Genomic DNA, 23200 nt, shown 5'->3' with positions numbered 1-23200 from the left:
CTTGATCCTCCTGTCTTCCCTTCCTAAGTGCTGGGGTTTACAGGTGTGTGCACCACTCTACCATTTCAGTCTACATCTCTAAACTCCTGCCCTCCATACCACTGTCCCTTTGCTCACTAAGTTCCCATGACACTTGTCTCTATTGCTGGAGTTGTCTGACAGTGCATTATGTGTGTCTCAGAAGCTGTGTGTGATGCTGGAGAGGAAACCCAAGGCTCTGCCCATACTCAGTTAATGCCTTTTATTTTTATTTTTGTGTATTTTTATTTATTTATTTGAGAGTGGCAGACAGAGAGAAAAGGAGGCATATATATAGAGAGAGAGAGAGAGAGACAGACAGACACACACACACACACACACACACACACACACACACACACACACGGGGGGGGGCACTGACTGCATCAGGGCCTCCAGCCACTGCAAACAAACTCCAGACACGTGCGCCCCCTTGTGTATCTGGCTAACGTGGGTCCTGGAGTATTGAGCCTCGAACCAGCATCCTTAGGCTTCACAGGCAAGTGCTTAACTGCTAAACCATCTCTACAGCCCAGTTAATGCTTTTTAAATTTAATTTTCCACTAAGCATGTTAGTATTGTGAGACCAGTGTCTAATTTTGGTGAAGTGTCTCTAATTTCTAGAAAATGGTACCTAGCACTAAATAAATACATGAATGAGTTTCCATTTTGAATATAAAGTTATCTTTTACTCAATATATCATTTAATTGAGCTTACTTATCTAGGTTATTATCATCTGTTAGTGTGCTGCTTATTTACCTGTTCAGACATTGTGTTTTGGCTCACTGTCTTGATGTAGGGGATAATGAGCATTTTCATAAGTGCATATTTGCATGCTGTCTGACAAATGCTTCAAGCTTTGAAGCAGTATGATGGTACAGGTAGACACTGAGGAGTTAGTATTTTAATGTTCGCAGTGTTCATTTCCAGTATTGTGTAATGAGGAAGTGTAGGACAGGCCAGATTTTGTTCTTTTCTTTTTCTTCCTTCCTTTTTTTTTTTTTTTTTTTTTTTTTTTTCGTTTGTTTTTCAAGGTAGGGTCTCTAGCTCAGGCTGACGGGATTTGTTCTTTTCAAGTGAGTAATTGGAGCAACAGTCACTGGGGAGTATGTTATTTTTAAAAAATTACTATAAAATCAAAATTACTTTTTCAAATATTCTTAGGAAAAATATTACAAGACCATTTGAGGATCAGACATCACTGGTAAGTATGAAAATCTTTCTACTTCAAGAAAGCATACATAATCTGGGTGGGTGGTAACTTTTTTTGAGGTAGGGTCTCGCTGTAGTCCAGGCTAACCTGGAATGCACTATGTGTTCCCACGGCAGCCTCAGACTCATGGCAATCATCCTCCTACCTCTGCCTCCTGAGTGCTGGGATTAAAGCCATGCACTACCATGCTTGGCTTTTTTTTTTTTTTTTTTTTTAAAGATTGGGTCTTGCTGTGTAGCTTTGGCTGGTCTGGCACTCACTGTACACATCCATGCTGGCCTTGAACTCTTAGTAATCTTCCTGTATTTTATTTTATTTATTTTTGAATAGTTTTTTGTTTTTATTTATTTATTTGAGAGTGACAGACAAAGAGGTAGATAGAAAATGGGTGCACCAGGGCCTCCAGCCACTGCAAACAAACTCCAGATGCATGTGCCACCTTGTACATCTGGCTTATGTGGGTCCTGGGGAATCGAGCCTTGAACCAGAATCCTTAGGCTTCACAGGCAAGCACTTAACTGCTAAGCCATCTCTGCAGCTCCTTATTTTATTATTTGCATGTGGAGGGAGGGAAGGAAGGAGAAAGACAGTGGGAAAGAAGAGTGCGCCAGGGCCTTATGCACTGTAAATGAACTCCAGTTGTATTCACCCTTTGTGCATCTGGCTTTACATGGGTACTGGAGAATTAAACCAGGGTCATTAGACATCACAGGCCAGCGGCTGCTGAGCTATCTCTCCAGCCCAGTCTTCCTGTCTTAATCTCTCAGGTGTGAGGTAACCCTACCAGAGGTAAATGTTTTGGTTTTTTGTTTGCTTGATTTTAAAGGAATTCTTCTCAAAGAAGTCAGATTGCTCTTTATTCATGTTTGGTTCTCATAATAAGAAACGTCCAAATAATCTAGTAATAGGTAAGTATCATTGGCTTTTAATTCTTTTGGTTTTTCAAGGCAGGGTCTTGCTCTAGCTCAGGCTGGCCTGAAATTCCCTGTGTAATTTCAGGGTGTCCTTGAACTCATGGCAATCCTCCCATCTCTTTCACCCTACTGCTGGGATTAAAGGTGTGTGTCACTATGCCCAGCTTTTTTTTTTCCTTTTTTTTTTAAATTTATTTATTTGAGAGTGACAGACACAGAGAGAAAGACAGATAGAGGGAGAGAGAGAGAATGGGCGCACCAGGGCTTCCAGCCTCTGCAAACGAACTCCAGATGCGTGTGCCCCCTTATGCATCTGGCTAACGTGGGACCTGGGGAACCAAGCCTTGAACCGGGGTCCTTAGGCTTCACAGGCAAGCGCTTAACCGCTAAGCCATCTCTCCAGCCCCCCTTTTTTTTTCCTTTTTATAAATACTTTTTATTTACTCAATTTGCAAGCAGAGAGAGACAGAAGACATACAGAGAGAATGAGTACAACAGGACCTCCAGCTGCTGCAAATGAACTTCAGATACATGCGCCATTTTGTGCCTTTGACTTTATTTGGGTACTGGGGGAATTGAACCCTGGTTGTTGGACCTTGTAGGCAGCATCTTAAATTCTGAGCCATCTCTCCAGCCTCTCGTTTTGGTCTTTATTTATTTACTTATTTTTTGAGAGAGAGAGGGAGAGAAAGAGAGAGAATGGGTGTGCCGGGTCTCTCGCCATTGCAATCGAATGTCAGATGCATGTGCCTCCTTGTGCAGCTGGGTTTACGTGGTTGGGAGCACTTGATGCTGATCATGAGGGCCCTTCGCTGCAGACCACCAAGTTTATCTCCCCAGAACCCACATTGAAATAAGGCTCTGTGTGGCCATGTGCATCTGTAAGACCAGTCTGTGGGGTTATTTTTTTTTGGGGGGGAGGGAGGCTGAGACAACAGAACTGTAGACTGAAGAATCACTGGGGCTTGCTAGTGGACAACAGATCTAGGTTGAGGAAGAGACTTTCTTTCAAAGAAAGAAATATGCAGATAACTGCTAAGAGAAGGACATCCTCTGGCTTTAGCTCATCTATACACCATACAGCAAACATTCTGCTCATCTGTACACACGTGCATACGCGTAGCTCACACTCAAAGCAAAGAGTTCCTTGGTGGTTAATTCTTCTTAGAACACAGCTCTGTCTCTGGAAAGAGTTCTGCTTAAAACAGGAAGTGTTGGGCTGGAGAGATGGCTTAGCGGTTAAGCGCTTGCCTGTGAAGCCTAAGGACCCTGGTTCGAGGCTCGGTTCCCCAGGTCCCACGTTAGCCAGATGCACAAGGGGGCGCACGCGTCTGGAGTTCGTTTGCAGAGGCTGGAAGCCCTGGCGCGCCCATTCTATCTCTCTCCCTCTATCTGTCTTTCTCCCTGTGTCTGTCGCTCTCAAATAAATAAATAAATTAAAAAAAAAAAAACAGGAAGTGTGGAGTCCTGTGCTAGCAGTGTCCTTCATTATCATCGTTATTTTTTAATTTATTTATTGCTTTTTCGAGGTAGGGCTTCACTCTAGCCCAGGCTGACCTGGAATTCACTATGGAGTCTCAGGGTGGCCTCCAACTCACAGTGATCCTCCTACCTCTGCATCCCAAGTGCTGGGATTAAAGGCATGTGCCACCATGCCTGGCTTTCCTTCATTATTCTTGTTTTTTTTTGTTGTTTTTTTTTTGTTGTTGTTTATTTTTATTTATTTGAGAGCTACAGAGAAAGAGGGAGAGAGTGGCTGCGCCAGAGCCTCCAGCCACTGCAAATGAACTCCAGATGCATGTGTCCCCTTGTGCATCTGACTAACGTGGGTCCTGGGGAATAGAAGTAGGTCCTTTGGCTTTGCAGGCAAGTGCCTTAACCACTAAAGCCGTTCCTCCAGCCCTCCTTTATTAATCCCTCATTTCTTTTGTTCCCCTTCCCTTCCATTGAACTCCTTCTTTTCCAACTAGTCCCTCTTTCTGCTTTTATTTATTTATTTATTTATTTATTTATTTTTGAAGTAGGGTCTCACTCTAGCCCAAGCTGACTTTGAAATCACAGCGATCTTCCTACCTCTGCTTTCTGAAAGCTGGGATTAAAGGCATGTACTTCTGTGCTTGGAGCTCCTCTTTGTCTTTTGATGTCTTTTTTCTTTTTGTTCTCTTCTGTCATCTGTGATGACATATTGATGGGCCCAACATTATGCAGGTCTTGGGTTGGTAACACGGCCACTTCATGTTCTGAAGATGGAAAGTACTTCTCATCCTTTGACTCTTATATTCTTTCTACCACCTCTATTTTTTATATTTTATTTTTTAAAGATGCATTTATTATTTATTTGAGAGAGAGAAGGAGAATGGACATACCAGGGTCTACAGCCACTGCAAACGAACTCCAGATGCACGCTCCACCTTGTGCATCTTCTGTGGGTCCTGGGGAATTGAACTGAGGTCCTTTGGCTTCGCAGGCAGGTGCATTAACTGCTAAGCCATCTCTCCAGCCCCTCTACCACCTCTTTTGCAATGGACCCTGAGCCTTGTAGAGTGTGGCAGAGATGATTCATTTAGTGCTGAACACTCCACTGTCACTTCTTCTGAGCACTTAGACTAGTTTTGAGTCTTCAGTAGCCACTGCCATCTGCAAAAAGAAGCTTCTCTGACCAAAGGTGTGAGCAACTCTAATCTATGGGCATAAGCATAAATAGAGGACGATTTGATGGGTAGGTGAATGGGTACCTATAAAGTGGTTCTTTGGGAAAATGTACAAGTAAAACACATTTTCTTCCAGGTCGTATGTATGACTACCATGTGCTGGATATGATTGAATTAGGCATTGAGAAATTTGTGTCTCTAAAAGATATTAAGGTAAGAAACTGGTCATAGGAAGTATTTTGTTAATGTTCTTGGTCAGTAGAGGCACGTTGTGGTCAGGAAGTCCGTACTTCTTCAGGCTTCCTCTAAGAAAGGTAAAGACTTTCCAGGTTTAGTAGAATTCCTAAGATAAAGCCTGGCATGGTGGTGCATGCCTTTAATCCCAGCACTTGGGTTGTAGAGGTAGGAGGATTGTCATGAGTTTGAGGCCACCCTGAGACTAAGATCCTACATTGAAAAAGCAAAATAAATAAATAAATAAAAATAAATAAATAAATAGAATTCCTAAGGTAAATATTTTCTATTTAATTAATTTATTTTGATTTTTCAAGATTGGTCTCAGTCTAGCCCAGGCTGACCTAGAATTAGACTTAGGATGACCTAAAGCTCATGGCGATTATCCTACCTCTGCCTCCCGAGTGCTGGGATTAAAGGCATGTGCCATCATGCGCAGCTTAAATGTTTTTATTTATTTACTTGAGAGAGGGACAAGAGTGAGCATGGGTGCTTCAGGGCCTCCTCCCACTGCAAATGAACTCGTCACACATGCCACTTTGCGCATCTGATTTTATGTGGGGAGTGGGGACTTGAACCCAGGACATCAGGCTTTGCAAGTAAATACCTTTAACTGTGGGGCCATCTCCCAGTTCTATTTTATTTATTACTGTTTTTATTTGTTTTTCTGTTTTGAGGCATGGTCTCACTCTAGTCCAGGCTAACCTGGAACTTACTCTGTAGTTCCAAGCTAGCCTCCAATTCACAGCATTCCTCCTATCTCAGCTTGGGATTAAAGGCATGTGCCCCCACACCTGGCTAAATATTCTTGTGCTGTGGGTTTGAAAAAAGTTGTGATAAGATCCTCATTTAGTCAGACGCCCCAGCTTTCTCAGGCACAGCTGAGAACAGTGGCCATGGACTGGAGGGGAGAGGCAGAACTTGTGGGTTTGAGGCCTGTCTTCCAATTTCAGTAATATTTATAGTCTATCAAATCATGATTTTTCTTGATCTCAATTGCAGTCAAGAATAAAAAGTAGATTACTGGAACAATATCAGATGAGATAACACAGGGGAATGTTATCAGTGAAAGTATTGTATTAAAAGTGCTTTGTACAGTATATGACCTGTGCTGCTTGATTGTGGTAGAAACTAATATGTACTATCATGTATTTAAAAAATAAATTATTTATTTTGGTTTTTCCTTTTTTTTGGAGGTCAGGTGTCGTTCTTGGCCAGGCTGACCTGGAATTCACTATGTAGTCTTAGGGTTGCCTCTAACTCTCAGAAATCCTCCTACCTCTGCCTCCTAAGTGCTGGGATTCAAGGTATACCCCACCATACCCAGCAAAATCTATTAATTAGAAACTTTGCTACATAAACAAATCATGTGTTGGTTCCATTCCCTGCCTCTTTGCCCCCATCCACTTATTTTTTTTTTTCTTCATTTTTATTTATTTGAGAGTGACAGAGACAGAAAGAAGGAGATAGAGAGAGAGAGAGGGAGAGAATGGGCGCGCCAGGGCTTCCAGCCACTGCAAACGAACTCCAGACGCGTGCGCCCCCTTGTGCATCTGGCTAACGTGGGTCCTGGAGAATTGAGCCTCGAACCGGGGTCCTTAGGCTTCACAGGCAAGCGCTTAACCGCTAAGCCATCTCTCCAGCCCCACTTATTTTTTTTTATAATAAGCTATTTTTATATGAAGTTTATTATTACTATTATTTAACAGCTTCCATGATTATAAACAATATCCCATGGTAATGTCCTCCCCCTCCCTGTCATATCCTCTCCCCCTCTCAATCAGTCTTTTGATGTCATGATCATTTCCTCCTATTATGATGGTCTTGTGTAGGTAGTGTCAGGCACTTTGAGGTCATGGATAGCCAGGCCATTTTGTGTCTGGAGGAGCATGTGGTAAGGAGTCCTACCCTTCCTTTGGCTTTTACATTCTTTCTGCCACCTCTTCCACAATGACCCTGAGCCTTGGAAAGTGTGGTAGAGATATTGCAGTGCTGAGCTCTCCTGTCACTTCTTCCCTGCATCACGATGCCTTCTGAGTCATCTGAAAAGAGAAGTTTCTCTACCAATAGTGAGAGTAGCATTAATATATGGGTATGAACATTAACAGTAGTGCTTACTGGGCAGTTTGATGAGCATAGTATACACATTTAGCCAGACAACGGCAGATGTTACACCCTGAGGGCTCATGACTACCCCTGCTTTAAGTTTTCAGTATCAGGGATGTATTCCCTCCCATGGAACAGGCCTCTGGTCCAAATAGAGGGCAGTTGGTTTCCACCATGACAGATGTGCCACTATTGCACCAGTTGGCTCATTTGGCCTGGCTGGCAAAATACAAGGCTTGCAGTATCCACTGTTGAGTATCTTCACTGGTGATTTCTCTCTCCCATTGAACTGCATGCAGAATGGCTTCTTCCAGCTTTCTGTCAGCTGGTCTACTTGGAGGAGGTTTTCAGCTCTGTTCCAGCAGGATTTCTCAGCATCCACTCTTTAGGAGTGTGTGCAAGTACCTAGACATGAGCAGCTTGCCTTCATTTCACACGCTACTGGGTCCTTCACCACCTAGTGGATGTAAGCACTGTCTGCTTGTGCCATTTCATTTTCAAAGCAGCGAATCCCAGTGTTAAAGGCACTTGCCTCCAAACTTGCTGGCCTGGGTTTACTTCCCCAGTGTCCACATCAAGTCAGATGCACAAAATGGTACATACATCTGGAGTTTATTTACTGCGGCAAGAGACACTGGTGTGCTCATTTTATTTTTTATATAAGAGAGTGAGCAAGAGAGAGAATTGGTGTGCCAAGGCCTTAGCCACTGAAAACCAACTATAAACGTGTGTACCACCTTGTGCACATGAGCCACCAGTATGCACACATGTCACCTTGTGAATGTGGCTTACATGGGTTCTGGGGAATCTAACCTGGGTCCTTAGGCTTGGCAGGCAAACACCTTGACTGCTAAACCATCTCTTCAGCCCCAAAGTACTTTTTATATACCTTCAACACTACTGGATATGAGTTGGCCCATACTTTTTACAGCTTATTTAAAATTACATTGTTTCCCATGGGAATAGTGGAATGCCAAGTCAATCAATCACTTGAAAAAGTTTTAAATATTCTTTATGTGTTACAGTAGTGAAAACACAATGGTAAAATAATTCAAAGAAATTACCAATAAATTTATCTTTTTTTCATAATTTTTGTCTGTTTATTTATTTATAAGCAGAGAGAGAAGAGACAGAGAATGGGCACACCAGAGCCTCCAGCCACTGCAAACGAACTCCAAATACATGTGCCCCTGTGCATGTGGCTTACATGGGCCCTAGGGAATTGAACCTAGGTCACTTGGCTTTGCAGGGAAATGCCTTAAACTGTTAAGCCATCTCTCCAGGCCCCAAATAAGTTTATCTTGATTCTGGGATGCTGGCTGCTACAGTTTTTTGTTTGTTTGTTTTTTCAAGGTAGGGTCTCTTTAGTCCAGGTTGACCTGGAATTCACTGTGTAGCCTCAGGTTGGTCTCAGACTCACAGTGATTCTCCTAGATTCTCCTACCTTCGCTTCCTGAGTGCTGGGATTAAAGGCATGAGCCATAGATTTTCTTTTTGGCAAGTATAGCTTTTTTGTTTTGTTTTTCGAAGTAGGCTGACCTGGAATTCACCATGGAGTCTCAGGGTGGCCTTGAACTCATGGCAATCCTCCTACCTCTGTCTCCTGAGTGCTGGGATTAAAGGCATGCACCATCATGCCTGGCTAAGTATAAACTTTTAATTGCATTTGGTTTTTTTTTTTATTTTTTAACATTTTTCTTTTATTTTAATTTTGTTTTTTCAAGATAAGGTGTCATTCTAGTTTAGGCTGATGTGGAATTCATTATGTAGTCTCAGGATGGCCTCAAACTCTTGGTGATCCTCCTACCTCTGCCTCACACGTGCTGGCATTAAAGGCATGCACCACCATACCCATTTATATTATTTATTTATTGATTGATTGATTGAAGAGAGAGGGAGGGAAGGAGGGAGAGAATGGGCATGCCAGGGCCTCCAACCACTGCAGATGAACTCCAGATGCTTGCACCACCTTGTGCATCTGGCTTCTGTGCATCCTGGGAAATTGAACTGAGGTCCTTTGCAAGCAAACTGCTTAACCTCTAAGTCATCTCTCTAGACCTAACTGTATTTTCTATAAAGGTCAATGTTAAAATATTTTAAAAAAAATTTTACTTGCATATATGTGGGGAGGCGTGGCAGGGTATAATGCTGTACATGAACACCAGACACGTGGGCCACTTACTGTGGGAATTGAATGTGGACCAACAGATTTTGTAAGCAAGTGCCTTTAACTGCTAAGTCATCTCCCAGCCTGCAGTTAATAAAAGTAGAAATCAGATTATTGTAACAAATATTAGCTGCCTTAAAATTACCATATATGTAGCTTAGATTTTAATAATTATCTAATTGCAATGTTATTTTTCATCTTATAGAATAGTAAGTGTCCTGAGGGAACAAAACCCTTGTTAATATTTGCTGGTGATGATTTTGATGTAACAGAAGACTATAGAAGACTAAAAAATCTTCTTATTGGTAAGTACTTTGACATTCAGTATGCAAAATAGATTGAGGTAGGCAGTCTAAGACTTAGTGATGGCACTTTGCCATTTAACACTGGTTGTATAATTTTTTTGAATCTCCTTGCCCCCCTCATCCCATTAATGTTTTTTGTTACTATTGGGGGGCTTGGCATATGTGGTTTGTGTGGTGTATGCATGTGTGTGTGCACATGTATGGAGGCCAGAGGAGGAAATTGGGGAGGTGTCTTCCACTTATTGCTGGGTTTACAGTGTGGCTGTGTTTGTCTTTTTTTTTTTTTTTTTGGTGGATGCTGGGGATCAAACTTAAGTCCTTGTGTAACAAGCACTTCTACCTACTAAGCCATCTCCCCAGCCTACCTTTTTTTTCTCCCCGAGGTAGGGCCTCAATTCACTATATAGTCTCAGGGTAGCCTCAGACTCAAGCGATCCTCCTACCTCTGCTTCCTGGGTGCTGGGATTAAAGGTGTGCGTCACCACGTCCACCTTAAAGCTTACTTATCATTATCTGTTTTCATGTGTTCTGCAAATAATACAAATGTCTTCTACAAACCATGACTTCTTCCTGATTGTATGCCTTTTATTTCTCTGTCACCTTCGTGCTGTAGTTAAGACTTCTAGTGTCGAGTAAGTACAGCGAGTTCATCCTTGCCTTGTTGTAGATTTTTTTTTTCAGGGGGTGGGGTAGATAATGTGGTTTCTTACAGCTTTTGTAACCCAGACTAGACTCTAATATTTCTACCTCAGTCTCCTAAATGCTGAGATTACACACCTACGCCACCATACCAGGTTTGATGTGTGTGTGTGTACCTATGCACATGTATGTCCACCTTAAAAAAATTTTATTTATTTATTTTTTTTTAATTTTTTGTTCATTTTTTATTTATTTATTTGAGAGTGACAGACACAGAGAGACAGACAGATAGAGGGAGAGAGAGAGAATGGGCGCGCCAGGGCTTCCAGCCACTGCAAACGAACTTCAGATGCGTGCGCCCCCTTGTGCATCTGGCTAACGTGGGACCTGGGGAACCGAGCCTCGAACCGGGGTCCTTAGACTTCACAGGCAAGCGCTTAACCACTAAGCCATCTCTCCAGCCCCAATTTTTTTTTATTAGCTACAGAGGGAGAGGAGGAGAGAGAAAATGGGTGCACCAGGGCCTTCAGCCACTGCAAACAAATGAACTCCAGATGCATGTGCCATCCTATATAGATGGCCTATGTGAGAACTGGAGAATCAAACCTGGATCCTTAGGCTTTGCAGGCAAGAGCCTTAACCACTAAGCCATCTCTTCAGCCCTCCACCTTTTCTTTTTTGGAGACTGTATCTCTGATTGGTTCTGAGATCACCAGACTAGGCTGGCTGGCCACCTGACCCCAGGGATCTACTTGTCAGCTCCCCAACACTGGGATTACAAATACACACAACCATATCCAGCATTTTTATGTGGGTTCTGGGGATTGAACTCCAGTCCTCAGGCTTATAAGGAGAGTACTCCCAACTGAGTGAGCCATCTCCACCTACAGTTGTCTAGTTTTTATAAACTTAACTTCTGATTGCGTGTGCTTCCACTAGGTGGTGTACAAGAACAGATAATGTAGTGACATGGGAAGGAAAGGGAGCAAACTGTCGGGGGAATCTGATAGGAGCAGAAGGTAGAAGAATGTGGAAGGAAGATCAGTGGTCACCAAGGGAGGTTAGGTTTTCAGTATAAATAAGTAAGGCAATTGCTTGGTTTATGTTTGGTTCAAATAAAATCCAGTCATATATCATGGGAGTATAGGCTTATGTTCTGAAAAGTTGGCATTTCTGAGGTGGGCATCATATTTTTCAGTGGTATGGCCAATGGTTAGTTGCCCATGCTCCATGCTCCAGTCAGTAGCCCTTCCCATGCTCATGCAGGCAGCCCTAATTAAACTCTGTGGCACACAAAGGCATGGGAGTAGGAGGAGACTAGTTGGAAAGAAGAGGTACTGCGGGAGGAGGAGGGAGATAAGAAGGGCAGTGGAATGAGCATGATCAGAACACAGATTATACATGTATGAAATTGTCAAAATTATGACCAGTCTAAAATTTCCTGAATCACGTATAGAGAATGTCATTAACTAGTTGTTAATTCTGCCTTCCTTCATGGAGTTAAAATTCTATGGTGAAATAAAATTGGAAAGGATATGCTTTTAAAAAAAAAAAAAAAAGAGAGATAAAAGGATTCCTTGTTCATCTCTAGAAAATATGTCCTTACATGATTTCATAAGTGTGTGAGCATATTTACAAGCAGAGTGGTTGTGTCATAACTAGGTCTACTCTTAGGGGCTAGTCATGTGGTATTGCACCGTGTGACATAAGAGCAAGTAGAAATTCCTGAAGGGCTTTCCTCTCTGTATGAAGAAGCTCCTTTGGTTGATTAAACATTAGGTTTTCTTTCCCCTTGACTTAATTATTTTTTTTTGTTTGTTTTTTGGTTTTTCAAGGTAAGGTCTCACTCTGGTCCAGGCTGACCTGGAATTAACTCTGTCATCTCAGGGTGGCCTTGAACTCATGGCGATCCTCCTACCTCTGCCTCCCGAGTGCTGGGATTAAAGGCGTGCGCCACCACGCCCGGCTTAATTAATTATTTTTAAGGAGGGGAATGGAGGGATGAAGAGAATTTGTGTGCCAGGGCTTCCTGCCACTGCAAATAAACTCTAGATACATGTGCCACTTTGTGCATCTACTTTTATGTAGGAACTAGGGAATCGAACATGGGCCATAAGGCTTTGCAGGCAAGTGCTTTTAGCTACTGAGCCATCTCGCCAACCCAGTATTACATTTTATAACTATTTGAGGTGTATTTTCTTATTCTATTTCCTCTAATTTATTTATTTGAGAGAGAGAGAGAGAGAGAGGCGTTATAATGGCTAAGCCATCTCTCCAGCCCTATTTTCTGTTTTTTTCTTTTTAAATATTATTGATTTATTTGCACACAGAGAGAGAGAGAAGAGTGACAGACCAAGAGAAAGTGAGAATGGGCATGTCAGGGCCTCCAGCCACTGCAAACGAACTCCAGATGCATGCGCCACATTGTGCATCTGGCTTTTTGTGGGTGCCAGAGAATTGAGCATGGGTCATTAGGCTTTGCAGGCAAGTACTTTAACTACTGAGCCATCTCGCCAGTCGTACCCCTCCCCCCCATTTTAATTGCAGTTCTGTCTGGGCAATATACCCAGCGCATTCTCCCTAAAAGGTCAAAGCCGCATGTATCCTAGGTGTTTTATTGTTTTTTTAGATGTATAGAGCAAGGCAGATGTGGAGAGAGAGAGGAAGGAAGGGAGGGAGAGAGAAGGAGAATGGGTGTGCCAGGGCCTCCAGCTGCTGCAAATGAAATCTAGATGTGTGTGCCACCAGCTTATGTGGGTTCTGGGGAGTCAAACCTAGGTCCTTAGGTTTCACAGGTAAGCACCTTAACCACTAAACCATCTTTTCAAACCCTGTTTGCTTGAGGCAGGATTTCACTCTAGTCCAGGCTAAATTGGAGCTTACTCAGTAGTCTAGGCTGGCCTTGAACTCACCATGCCCCCTTTACTTCAGCCTTGCAAGTGCTGGGATTAAAGGCATGTACCACCATTACTAGCTTTTATCCTAATTTTTTAAAAATTATTATTTATTTGAGAGAGAGAGAATGGGCACACCAGGGTCTCTAGCCACTGCAAACAAACTCCAGAAGCATGCACCACCTTGTGCATCTGGCTTATGTGGGTCCTGTCAAACCTGTGTCCGCTTTGCAGGCATCTGCAGAGCCATCTCTACAGCATTTGTATCTGACTTTTTTTTTTTTTCAAGATAGGGTCTCACTTTATCCCAGGCTGGCCTCAAACTCACAGTAATCCTCCTACCTCTGTCTCTGGAGTGCTGGGATTCAAGGCATGTGTCACCAGCCCGTTTTCAAACCCATTCTTGATTTATTATGATCTTGATAATAAAAGAAATTGTCACATCAAAGCAGTAGCCATAAAAATTAAAATATAGCCAGGTGTAGTGGTACACACCTGTAATACCAGCACTCGGGAGGCAGAGGTAGGAGGATTGCTGTGAGTTTGAGGCCACCCTGAGACTACATAGTGAATTCCAGGCCTGCTTGCAATAGAGCAAGACCCTACCTTGGAAAAGCAAAATAATAATAATAATAATAATGATAATAAATAATTAAAAAGTAATAAAAAAGAATGGGTTTATGTTGGTGTGCCTATAACTTGGGAGGTAGAGGCAGGAAGATTAGGAGTTCACGGTCATCTTTAGCTATATAGCAAATTTGAGGTTAGACTTTGGTATATGAGACCCACTCTCAAAAGTGCCAAAAAAATTTTTTTAAAAATGAAGCTCTTGTGTGTGTGTTTCTTTCTTTCTTTTATTCTGTGCCTCCTCTTTAATTTATTTGAGGGGGTCAGAGAAAGAGAGAGAATGGGTGCACTAGAGCATTCATCTGCTGAAAATGGACTCCAGAACCATGTGCTACCTTGTTCATCTGGCTTACGTGGGTCCTGGGGAATTGAACCTGGGTCCTTTAAAAAAAATTTTTTTTGTTTATCTTTATTGATGTATTTGAAAGTGACAGAGAAAGGAGAGAGAGAGACAGAGAGGCGGAGAGAGAATGGGCACGCCAGGGCCTCCAGCCACTGGAAACAAACTCGAGACACGTGCGCCCCCTTGTGCATCTGGCTAACGTGGGTCCTGGGGAATCAAGCCTCGAACCAGGGTCCTTAGGCTTCACAGGCTAGCACTTAACCGCTAAGCCATCTCTCCAGCCTGAACCTGGGTCCTTTGACTTCGCAGGCAAGTGCCTTATCCGCTAAGCCATCCGTATAGCCCTGTGTTTATTTCTTGTACAAGTACTGCACACTGATTGTGCTGCTGGTGCGTATGCGTTTTCATTTATATGTGGTGCACATGAGTGCATGTGGAGGCCAGAGGTCCATGTTGTATGTCTTTCTTCCCCAGTCACCTTTTTTTCTTTCTTCTATTTTTTGAGGTAGGGTCTCACTCTAGCACAGGCAGACCTGGAATTCATTATGTATTCTCACAGTGGCCTTGAACTCACAGTAATCCTCCTACCTCTACCTCCTCTGGGATTAAAGGTGTGCACCACCACACCTAGCCTTAGTCACTTTCTACCTTATGTTTTGAGATAGGGTCTCACTGAATCCAGAGCCCACCAGTTTGGCTGGTCTAGCTAGGGATCCTGTCTCTTCTTTCCCTCCTCCCCTGCTGGCATTCCAAACCTGTGCTGCCACGCCTAGTGTTTTTATGGGTGCTAGTGGTCCAAACTCTCAAGGCCCCCATGCTTGCGTGGTAAGTGGTTTGCCACCAGAGCCATCACCTAGCCCCTGTGACTCTTTCTAGCTCAGTATTGAAACGTATTCAGTTTTGTTTTTAAATAAGCAACAATATGTGTTTTTAGATTTTTTCAGAGGCCCCACAGTACCAAATGTTCGACTGGCTGGGTTGGAGTATGTCCTGCACTTCACTGCATTGAACGGGAAAGTTTACTTCCGAAGCTATAAGTAAGTGGCTCTCTCCTAGTGGGTTGTTTACAGTCGTCAGGGCTAGCACTGTAGCCTGACAGTTTTCTAGAGCTCACTCACGCTTCAAACTGGAGTCTTTCTGCAGATTTGGAGAACTTGTATGATGGCAGTAGCTCTGCTGGTCACTCTGGAATGTAACTCAGTGAGGACCCCTCTGCCCAACTTCATGTAGTGTCTCTTCATTGTTCATGACTGGATTACAGCACCAAGCCACAAATCAGATCAGCAGAGCAAACCTCACAATTCTTGATTTGAAAACAGTCTAAAAGGAATTAACAAGTACCAATGTCTGCTTTATTCACTTTCCTGTCTGTTTAGGTTCACATTGCTGGTAGAAATCACCCAACCAAGAACAGCTTGTGGGAAAACAGAGGCTTATTTTGGCTTATATGCTCGAAGGGGAAGCTCCATGATGGCAGGGAAAATGATGGCATGAGCAGAGGGTGGATATCACCCCCTGGCCAACATCAAGTAGACAACAGGATAGTGTGCCAAACACTGACAAGGGGAGACTGGCTGTAACACCCAACCCCCCCCCCCCGCAACAATACACTGCCTCCAGGAGGCTTTAATTTCCATTTGCCATCGTCTGGGGAACCTAGCATCCAGAGCACCTGAGATTATGGGAGAAACCTGACTCAGACCACCACACTCACAGCCATTTACCCCACTCTCGGCATAGCATTCCTTTGTTTTTGTTTCTTTCGTGCTCCTTCTCTCTCCCTTACTTTCAGTGTTGAGCACTCCTCTGTTGCTTCTCTAACCAAAAGTGATAGTAGCATTAGGTATGAACATTAAGAAAAGCACTTACCAGGCACTTTGGTGAGCATAAAATGTGCATTTAGCCAGCTATCAGCAGACATTACATCTCTAGGGCTCATGGTTTCCCCTGTCATAGGTTTTCAGTATCAGGCGTGTACTCCCTCATATAGAGTGGGCTGCCAGTCCAGGTAGAGAGCGGTTGGTTTCCCCCATAACAGACATGCCACTATTGAACCTGGCCTATATGGCCCAAATTAAAGCTGCTCTCTCTCTAGACTGGTTCCATTTCCTAGTTATTGTGAAAAGAGCAGAAATAAACATGGATGTGCAAGTATCTCTGAGGTAGTGAGATGAGTCTTAGGATCTATGCCTAGGAGTGGCATAGCTGGGGCACACGGTAAAGCTATTTTTAGCTGTCTCAGGAACCTCCGCACAGATTTTCACAATGGCTGTCCCAGGTTATATTCCCACCAGCAGTGTAGACGGGTTCCTCTTTTTCCACATCCTCGCCTATGTTTATTGTCACTTGTTTTTATGATGGTAGCCATTTTGGCAGGAGTGAGATGGAATCTCAAAGTAGTTTTAATTTGCATTTTCCTGATTGCTAAGGTCGTAAAACATTTTTAGATGTTTAGAGGCCATCTGCATTTCTTCTTTTGAGAACTCTATTTTCATAGCCCTTTTTTTTTTTTTTTTTTTTTTTTTTTAGAGACAACAAATTGAAGGATCCTGCTTTTTAACCCTGTCTGCAAACCTGTGTCTTTTGGTTGGGGCATTGAAATATCTCCCCCCCCACTCTTTTTTTTTTTTGTTTCTTTTTGTTTTTTCTAGGTAGTGTGTCTCTAGCCCAGGCTGACCTGGGATATACTGTATAGTCTCAGGGTGGCCTGGGACTCAATGGCCAGCCTCCAACTCTACTTCCTTATTGCTGGGATCAAAGGTATGCACCACCATGCCCAGCCTGACATAGCCCAAATTTTTTTTTTTTTTTTTTTTTTTTTAGTTTTTCGAGGTAGGGTCTTACTCCAGCCCAGGCTGACCTGGAATTCACTATGGAGTCTCAGGGTGGCCTCAAACTCATGGCAAACCTCTTACCTCTGCCTCCCGAGTGCTGGGATTAAAGGCGTGCACCACCACACCCAGCCATAGCCCAATTTTTAATTGGGTTGTTTGATTTCTTATTATTTAGTTTTTGAGTGTTTTTTTTTTTTTTGGTATATTCTGGAAATTAATCCTCTGTCAAATGAATATCTGGGAAAGATTTTCACCCATTCTGTAGGTTGCCTCTTTGCTCTATTCAGTGTCCTTTGCTGTACAAAAGCTTTGTAATTTCATGAGGTCCCAGTGGTTGATTAGTGGTTTTATTTCCTCAGCAACTAGGGGTTATATTCAGAAAGTCATTGCCTATACCAGTATGTTGAATGGTTTCTCATACTTTTTCCTCTAGCACTTGGGTCTGATATTAAGGTCTTTGATCCATTTGGACTTAATTCTTTTTTGTCTTCTTTTTTATTTTAATTTATTTCAGGGAGGGAGGAAGGAGATAGAAGGGAAGGAGTGAGGGAGAGAAAGAGAGAATGAATGAATGAATGAATGAATGAGTGGGCCAGGGCTTCCAGCCACTGCAAATGAACTCCAGATGCATACACCTCATCTGGTTTACATGGGTCCTGGGGTATCAAACCTGGGTCCTTTGGCTTTGTAGGCAATTACCTTAACTGCTAAGCCACCTCTCCAGCCCTGGACTTAATTCTTGTGCATGGAGAGACATAAGGATCTATTCTATGTTCATCCTTCCACACATAGATAACCAGTTTTCCCAGAACCATTTGTTGAAGAGGCTGTCTTTTCTCCAGTGGGTATTTTTTGGCATTTTTGTCAAAGATCAGGTAGCTGTAGCTGCCCAGACTTAAATCTGGGTCCTCTGTTCTGTTCCATTGAGCTGTGTGTCTGTTTTTGTGCCTATACCATGCTGTTTTTGTTTCTCTGGCTCTGTAATACAGGTTAAAATCAGGTATGGTGATACCACCAACCTTGTTTTTGTTCAAAATTGTTTTGGATATTCAAGGTTTTTTTATGCTTTCAAATAAATTTTAGGATTTTTTTTATTTCTATGACGAATACCATTGGAATTTTGATGGGGATTGCATTAAATGTATAGGTTGCTTTTGGTAAGATTGACATTTTCACAGTATTGGTTCTTTCAATCCAACAACATGGGGCCATTTTCTGGTGTCTTATTTAATTTCTGTCTTGAGTGTTTTTCATTGTAGAGATCCTTCATTTCCTCAGTTAGGTTTATTTCAAAGTATTTTGTTTTGTTTTGTTTACTTTCATTTACTTGAGAGTGATAGAGACAGAGGCAGATAGAGAGAATGGGCACACCAGGGCCTCCAGCCACTGCTAATGAACTCCATATTCATGCGCTACCTTGTGCATCTGGCTTACATGGTCCTGGGGAATTGAACCTTGAACTGGGGGTCCTTAGGCTTCACAGGCAAGCACCTAACCGCTAAGCCATCTCTCCAGACCATTTTATTTTTATTTATTTATTAATTTTTGGCTTTTCTGAGGTAGAGTTTCACTCTAGCCCTGGCTGACCTGAAATTCATGATTAGGGTGGCCTCAAACTCATAGTGATCTCTGCCACCTGTGTGCTGGGATTAAAGGTGTGCACCACCATGCCCAGCCCAGCTTATTTTTCTTTTATCTGGAGGCAGTTGTGAATGGTAGTGTGTAGCAGACAGTTTCAGGTTCACTGAGATGAACTTGCAGACCAGACACAGTTGTGAAGGGATATTTATTGAAGCTTACAGATCCAGGGAAAGTTCTATAATGGCAGAAGAAGCTGGCCTGCTTTCACAGGACCAAATAGACAGAGAGCCAAAAGTCACACCAGAAAGCACACTTCAGGCACTCCAGGTGGAACTAGGCACTTTGCATATGTTTAGATTGGAATTTTAAGTCCACCACCACACCTTAGGGCTGGACCCTAAGATCCGCCCAGTGACACCGCCTCCAGCCACGTGGCTGCAGATGCAAACTACAAACTAATAAAACACTGAATATATTGGGGGCATCTATTAAAACTACCACAGAGTGATTCTCTGATTTCATCCTCAGCATGTTTGTTGTTAGTAGATAGGAAGGTTACAGATTTCTCTGTGTTTATTTTGTATCTTGCTATGTTGCTAAAAGTGTTTATCAGTGCTGTCTGCAGAATCTTTGGAGTCCTTTTTTTTTTTTTTTTTTTTTTACAGAATCCTATCATCTGAAATAATGATAATTTGATCTCTTCCTTTCCAATTTGTATCCCTGTTATATGTGTCTCTTGCCTTATTGCTATAGGCTAAGACTTCCAAAGTGGGGACAGTGGATAACCTTGTCTTGTTCCTGAATTTGGTGGAAAAACTTCAAGTTTTTCCCCATTTAGTATTATGTTGGCTGTAAAATAGCCTTTATTATGTTGAGATATGTTCCTTCTATCCCCATTCTTTGTAGGACTTTTATCATGAAGGGGATGTTGGGTTTTGTAGAATGGCTTTTCTGCATCTATTGAGATGACCATGTGATTTTTGTCCTTCAGTCCATTGATATAGTGTATTACATTTATCAACTTGCATATGTTGAACCATCCCGGCTTCTCCGGGATAAAGTCTTACTTTTTGCCAATATTTTGTTGGTATATATATATTTTTTTTCCCTGAGGTAGGGTCTCACTCTAGCTCAGGCTGACCTGGAAATCACTAAGTAGTCTCAGGGTAGCCTTGAACTCGCTGCAGTTCTCCTACCTCTGCCTCCCCACAGCTGGGATTAAAGGCGTGCCCCACCACACCCAGGTTTGTTGAGAATTTTAAAAAATTTTTATTTTATTTATTTATTTATTTATTTGAGAGCGACAGACACAGAGAGAGGCAGAGAGAGAGAGAAAGAGAAAATGGGCACGCCAGGGCCTCCAGCCACTGCAAACGAACTCCACATGCATGCGCCCCCTTGTGCATCTGGCTAACGTGGGTCCTGGGGAGTCAAGCCTCAAACCGGGGTCCTTAGGCTTCACAGGCAAGCGCTTAACCGCTAAGCCATCTCCCCAGCCCTAATTTTTTTTTTATTTTTATGTATTTATTTGAGAGAGAGGGAGAAGAGAGAATGGACAAGCCATGACATTCAACCACTGCAAAGGAACTCTAGACTCAGGGGCCACCTTTTGCAACTTTCTTACATGGATCCTGGGGAATTGAACTGAGCTTGGTCCTTTGGCCTTGCAAGCAAACACATTAATGCTAAGCCATCTTTTCAGCCCGATTATTTTGGCATCTATGCTCATGAGGGAGATTGGTTTGCAGCTTTCCTTTTTGTTGTCTTTGGTTTTGGTATTAGGGTGATGCTAGCTTTGTAGATGTTGTATATAATTACTTTCTTTTCTATTTTATGGAAAAGTTTAAGAAGTGTTAATGTTAGTTCTTCCATGAAGGTGTGGTACAGTTTACCAGTGATTCCATCTGACCCTGGACTTTTTTCAGTTGGGAGATTTTTTATTTTTGCTTGGATTTCCATACTTGTTATAGGTCTATTAAAGTGATTAATCTCATATAGGTTTAATTTAGGTAGGTCATATGAATCAAGGAAATCATCTATTACTTTCAGGTTTTCAAACTTAGAGACATATACATTCTTAAATTATGTCCTTCTGTTTTTTGTTGTTGTATTTGTTTTTTTGAGGTAGGGTCTCACTCTGGTCCAGGCTGACCTGGAATTCACTATGTAGTCTCAGGGTGGCCTCGAACTCACAGCAATCCTCCTACTTCTGCCTCTGGAGTGCTAGAATTAAATTTGTGCAGTACTATGCCCAGTTCTAGATTTCATGTTATTTTTTAGATTTATCTTTATTTATTTACTAGAGACATAGAGGTGGGGGAGAGAGTGAGAGTGAGAATGGGTATGCCAGGGCCTCTAGCCACTGCAAATGAATTCCAGATGCATCCACCACCTTGTGCATCTGGCTTACGTGGGACCTGGAGAATCAACACTGGATCCTTCGGCTTTGCAGGCAAGTGCTAAGCCATCTCTCCAGCTCTTTTTTGTTTTTCAAAGTAGAGTCTCACTCTAGCCCAGGCTGACCTGGAATTCAATATGTAGTCTCAGGGTGGCCTTGAACTTACAGCCATTCTCCTATTTCTGTCTCCTGAGTGCTGAGATTAAAGGTGTGCGCTACCACGTCCAGCTCAGATTCTAATTTTGAATTTAAAAAATATTTTATTTTTTGTTTGTAATTTTTTTACAAGTTCCATAATTATACATAATAAACCAGGTATTTTTGATTATTTTTTTTCTTCAAAAAATTTTTTTATTAACACCTTCCATGATTATAAAAAACATCCCATGGTTCTGTCATGGTGGAAACCAACTGCCCTCCAATTGGTCTGGAGGACCACTCCATGGGGTGGAATACATCCCTGATACTGAAAACTTAAAACAGGGGTAGTCATGAGCCCTAGGGGTGTAACATCTGCTGATGTCTGGCTAAATGTATATACAATGCTTATCAAACTGCCCAGTAAGCACTTCTCTTAATATTCATACCCTTATATTAACGCTACTCTCACTTTGGATAGAAAATCTTCTTTTCAGATGGCAGTGACCTTGGGATGACTCAGAAGGTACCATAGTGCTGGAAAGAAGTGACTGGAGTACTGAGTAACATCTCGATCACACCTTCCAAGGCTCAGGGTCTAATGCGGAAAAGGTGGTGGAAAGAATGTAAGAGCCAAAGGAAGGGTAGGACTCCTTACAACTTGCTCCCTCCAGACACAAAATGGCCTGGATATCCATGACCTCACTGTGCCTGACACTACCTACACAAGACCATCATAAAAGGAGGAAAAGATCATGACATCAAAATAAAAGAGAGACTGATTGAGATGGGGAGGGGATATCATAGAGAATGGAATTTCAAAGGGGAAAGTGGTCGGTGGGTATTACCATGCAATATTTTTTATAATCATGGAAAATGTTAGTAAAAATTGAGAAAAAAAATATCCCATGGTAATGCCCTCCCTCCCCCCCACTTTCTCCTTTAAAACTCCATTCTCCATATCCCCTCCCCCTCTCAATCAGTCTCTATTTTGATTCATTGTCTTATCCTGCTATTATGATGGTCCTATGTAGGTAGTGTCAGGCACTGTGACGTCATGGATATCCGGGCCATTTTGTGTCTGGCAGAAGCATGTTGTAAGGAGTCCTACCCTTCCTTTGGCTCTTACATTCTTTCCGCCACCTCTTCTGCAATAGACCCTGAGCCTTGGAAGGTGTGATAGAGATATTGCAGTGCTGAATACTCTTGTCATTTCTTTCCAGTCCCATGATGTCTTCTGAGTCATCCCAAGGTCAACGCCATCTAAACAGAGAAGATTCTCTACCAAGAGTGAGAGTAGCATTAATATAAGGGTATGAACATAAAGAGAAGTGCTTAGTGGGCAGTTTGATAAGCATAGTATATACATTTAGCTAGACAGCAGCAGACGTTCACACCCCTAAGGCTCATGCCTAACCCTGTTTTAAGTTTTCAGTATCAGGGATGTATTCCCTCCCATGGAGTGGGCCTCTAATCCAGTTACAGTGCATTTGTTCTCCACCATGACAGACGTGCCACTATTGTACCTGTTGGCTCATTTGGCCTGGTTGGCCAAATATAAGGCTTGCAGTGTCCACTGTTGAGTATCTTCACTGGTGATTTCTCTTTCTCCCATTGAACTGCATGCAGAATGGCTTCTTCCAGCTTTCTGTTAGCTGGTCTACATGGAGGAGGTTATCAGCTCAGTTCCAGCAGGATTTATCAATGGCCTTAAAACCCAAGTATGTGGAGTCTTTAGCAACAGGGTCTTACCATCTATTCCTGGGATTTTGATTTTTTTTTTTTTTAAAGGCTAAGTTCCTGGCTTGGGTATTTTATTTATTTATTTATTTGAGAGTGACAGAGAGAAAGAGGCAGGCAGATAAAAAGAGAACGGGCATACCAGGGCCTCTAGCCACTGCAAACGAACTCCAGATGCGTGCACCCTGTTGTGCATTTGGCTAACATGGATCATGGGGCGTCGAGCCTTGAACCGGGGTCCTTAGGCTTCACAGGCAAGCACTTAACTGCAAAGCCATCTCCTGCCCTGGAATTTTTATTTTTTATTTATTTTTTTTTTTTTGGTTTTTCAAGGTAAGGTCTCACTCTAGTCCAGGCTGACCTGGAATTAACTCTGTCATCTCAGGGTGGCCTCGAA

The 23200-nt window shown here is 42.5% G+C and overlaps 1 protein-coding gene across 1 annotated transcript in view; it reads left to right on the top strand.

The window, feature by feature from the left end:
• Positions 1 to 23200, top strand: part of Rpf2 (ribosome production factor 2 homolog) — a 32792-nt gene that overhangs the window by 5261 nt on the left and 4331 nt on the right. The window contains exons 4-8 of the mRNA XM_045154712.1: positions 1184 to 1223; positions 2059 to 2140; positions 4934 to 5010; positions 9510 to 9609; positions 15047 to 15149. Of these exons, the coding sequence (XP_045010647.1) occupies positions 1184 to 1223; positions 2059 to 2140; positions 4934 to 5010; positions 9510 to 9609; positions 15047 to 15149 (402 nt within the window). The remainder of the gene's footprint in view (positions 1 to 1183; positions 1224 to 2058; positions 2141 to 4933; positions 5011 to 9509; positions 9610 to 15046; positions 15150 to 23200) is intronic.

This window comes from Jaculus jaculus, chromosome 7, assembly GCF_020740685.1.
Source record: "Jaculus jaculus isolate mJacJac1 chromosome 7, mJacJac1.mat.Y.cur, whole genome shotgun sequence".
NCBI lineage: Eukaryota > Metazoa > Chordata > Mammalia > Rodentia > Dipodidae > Jaculus > Jaculus jaculus.
This window is presented reverse-complemented; position numbering and strand designations above follow the sequence as displayed.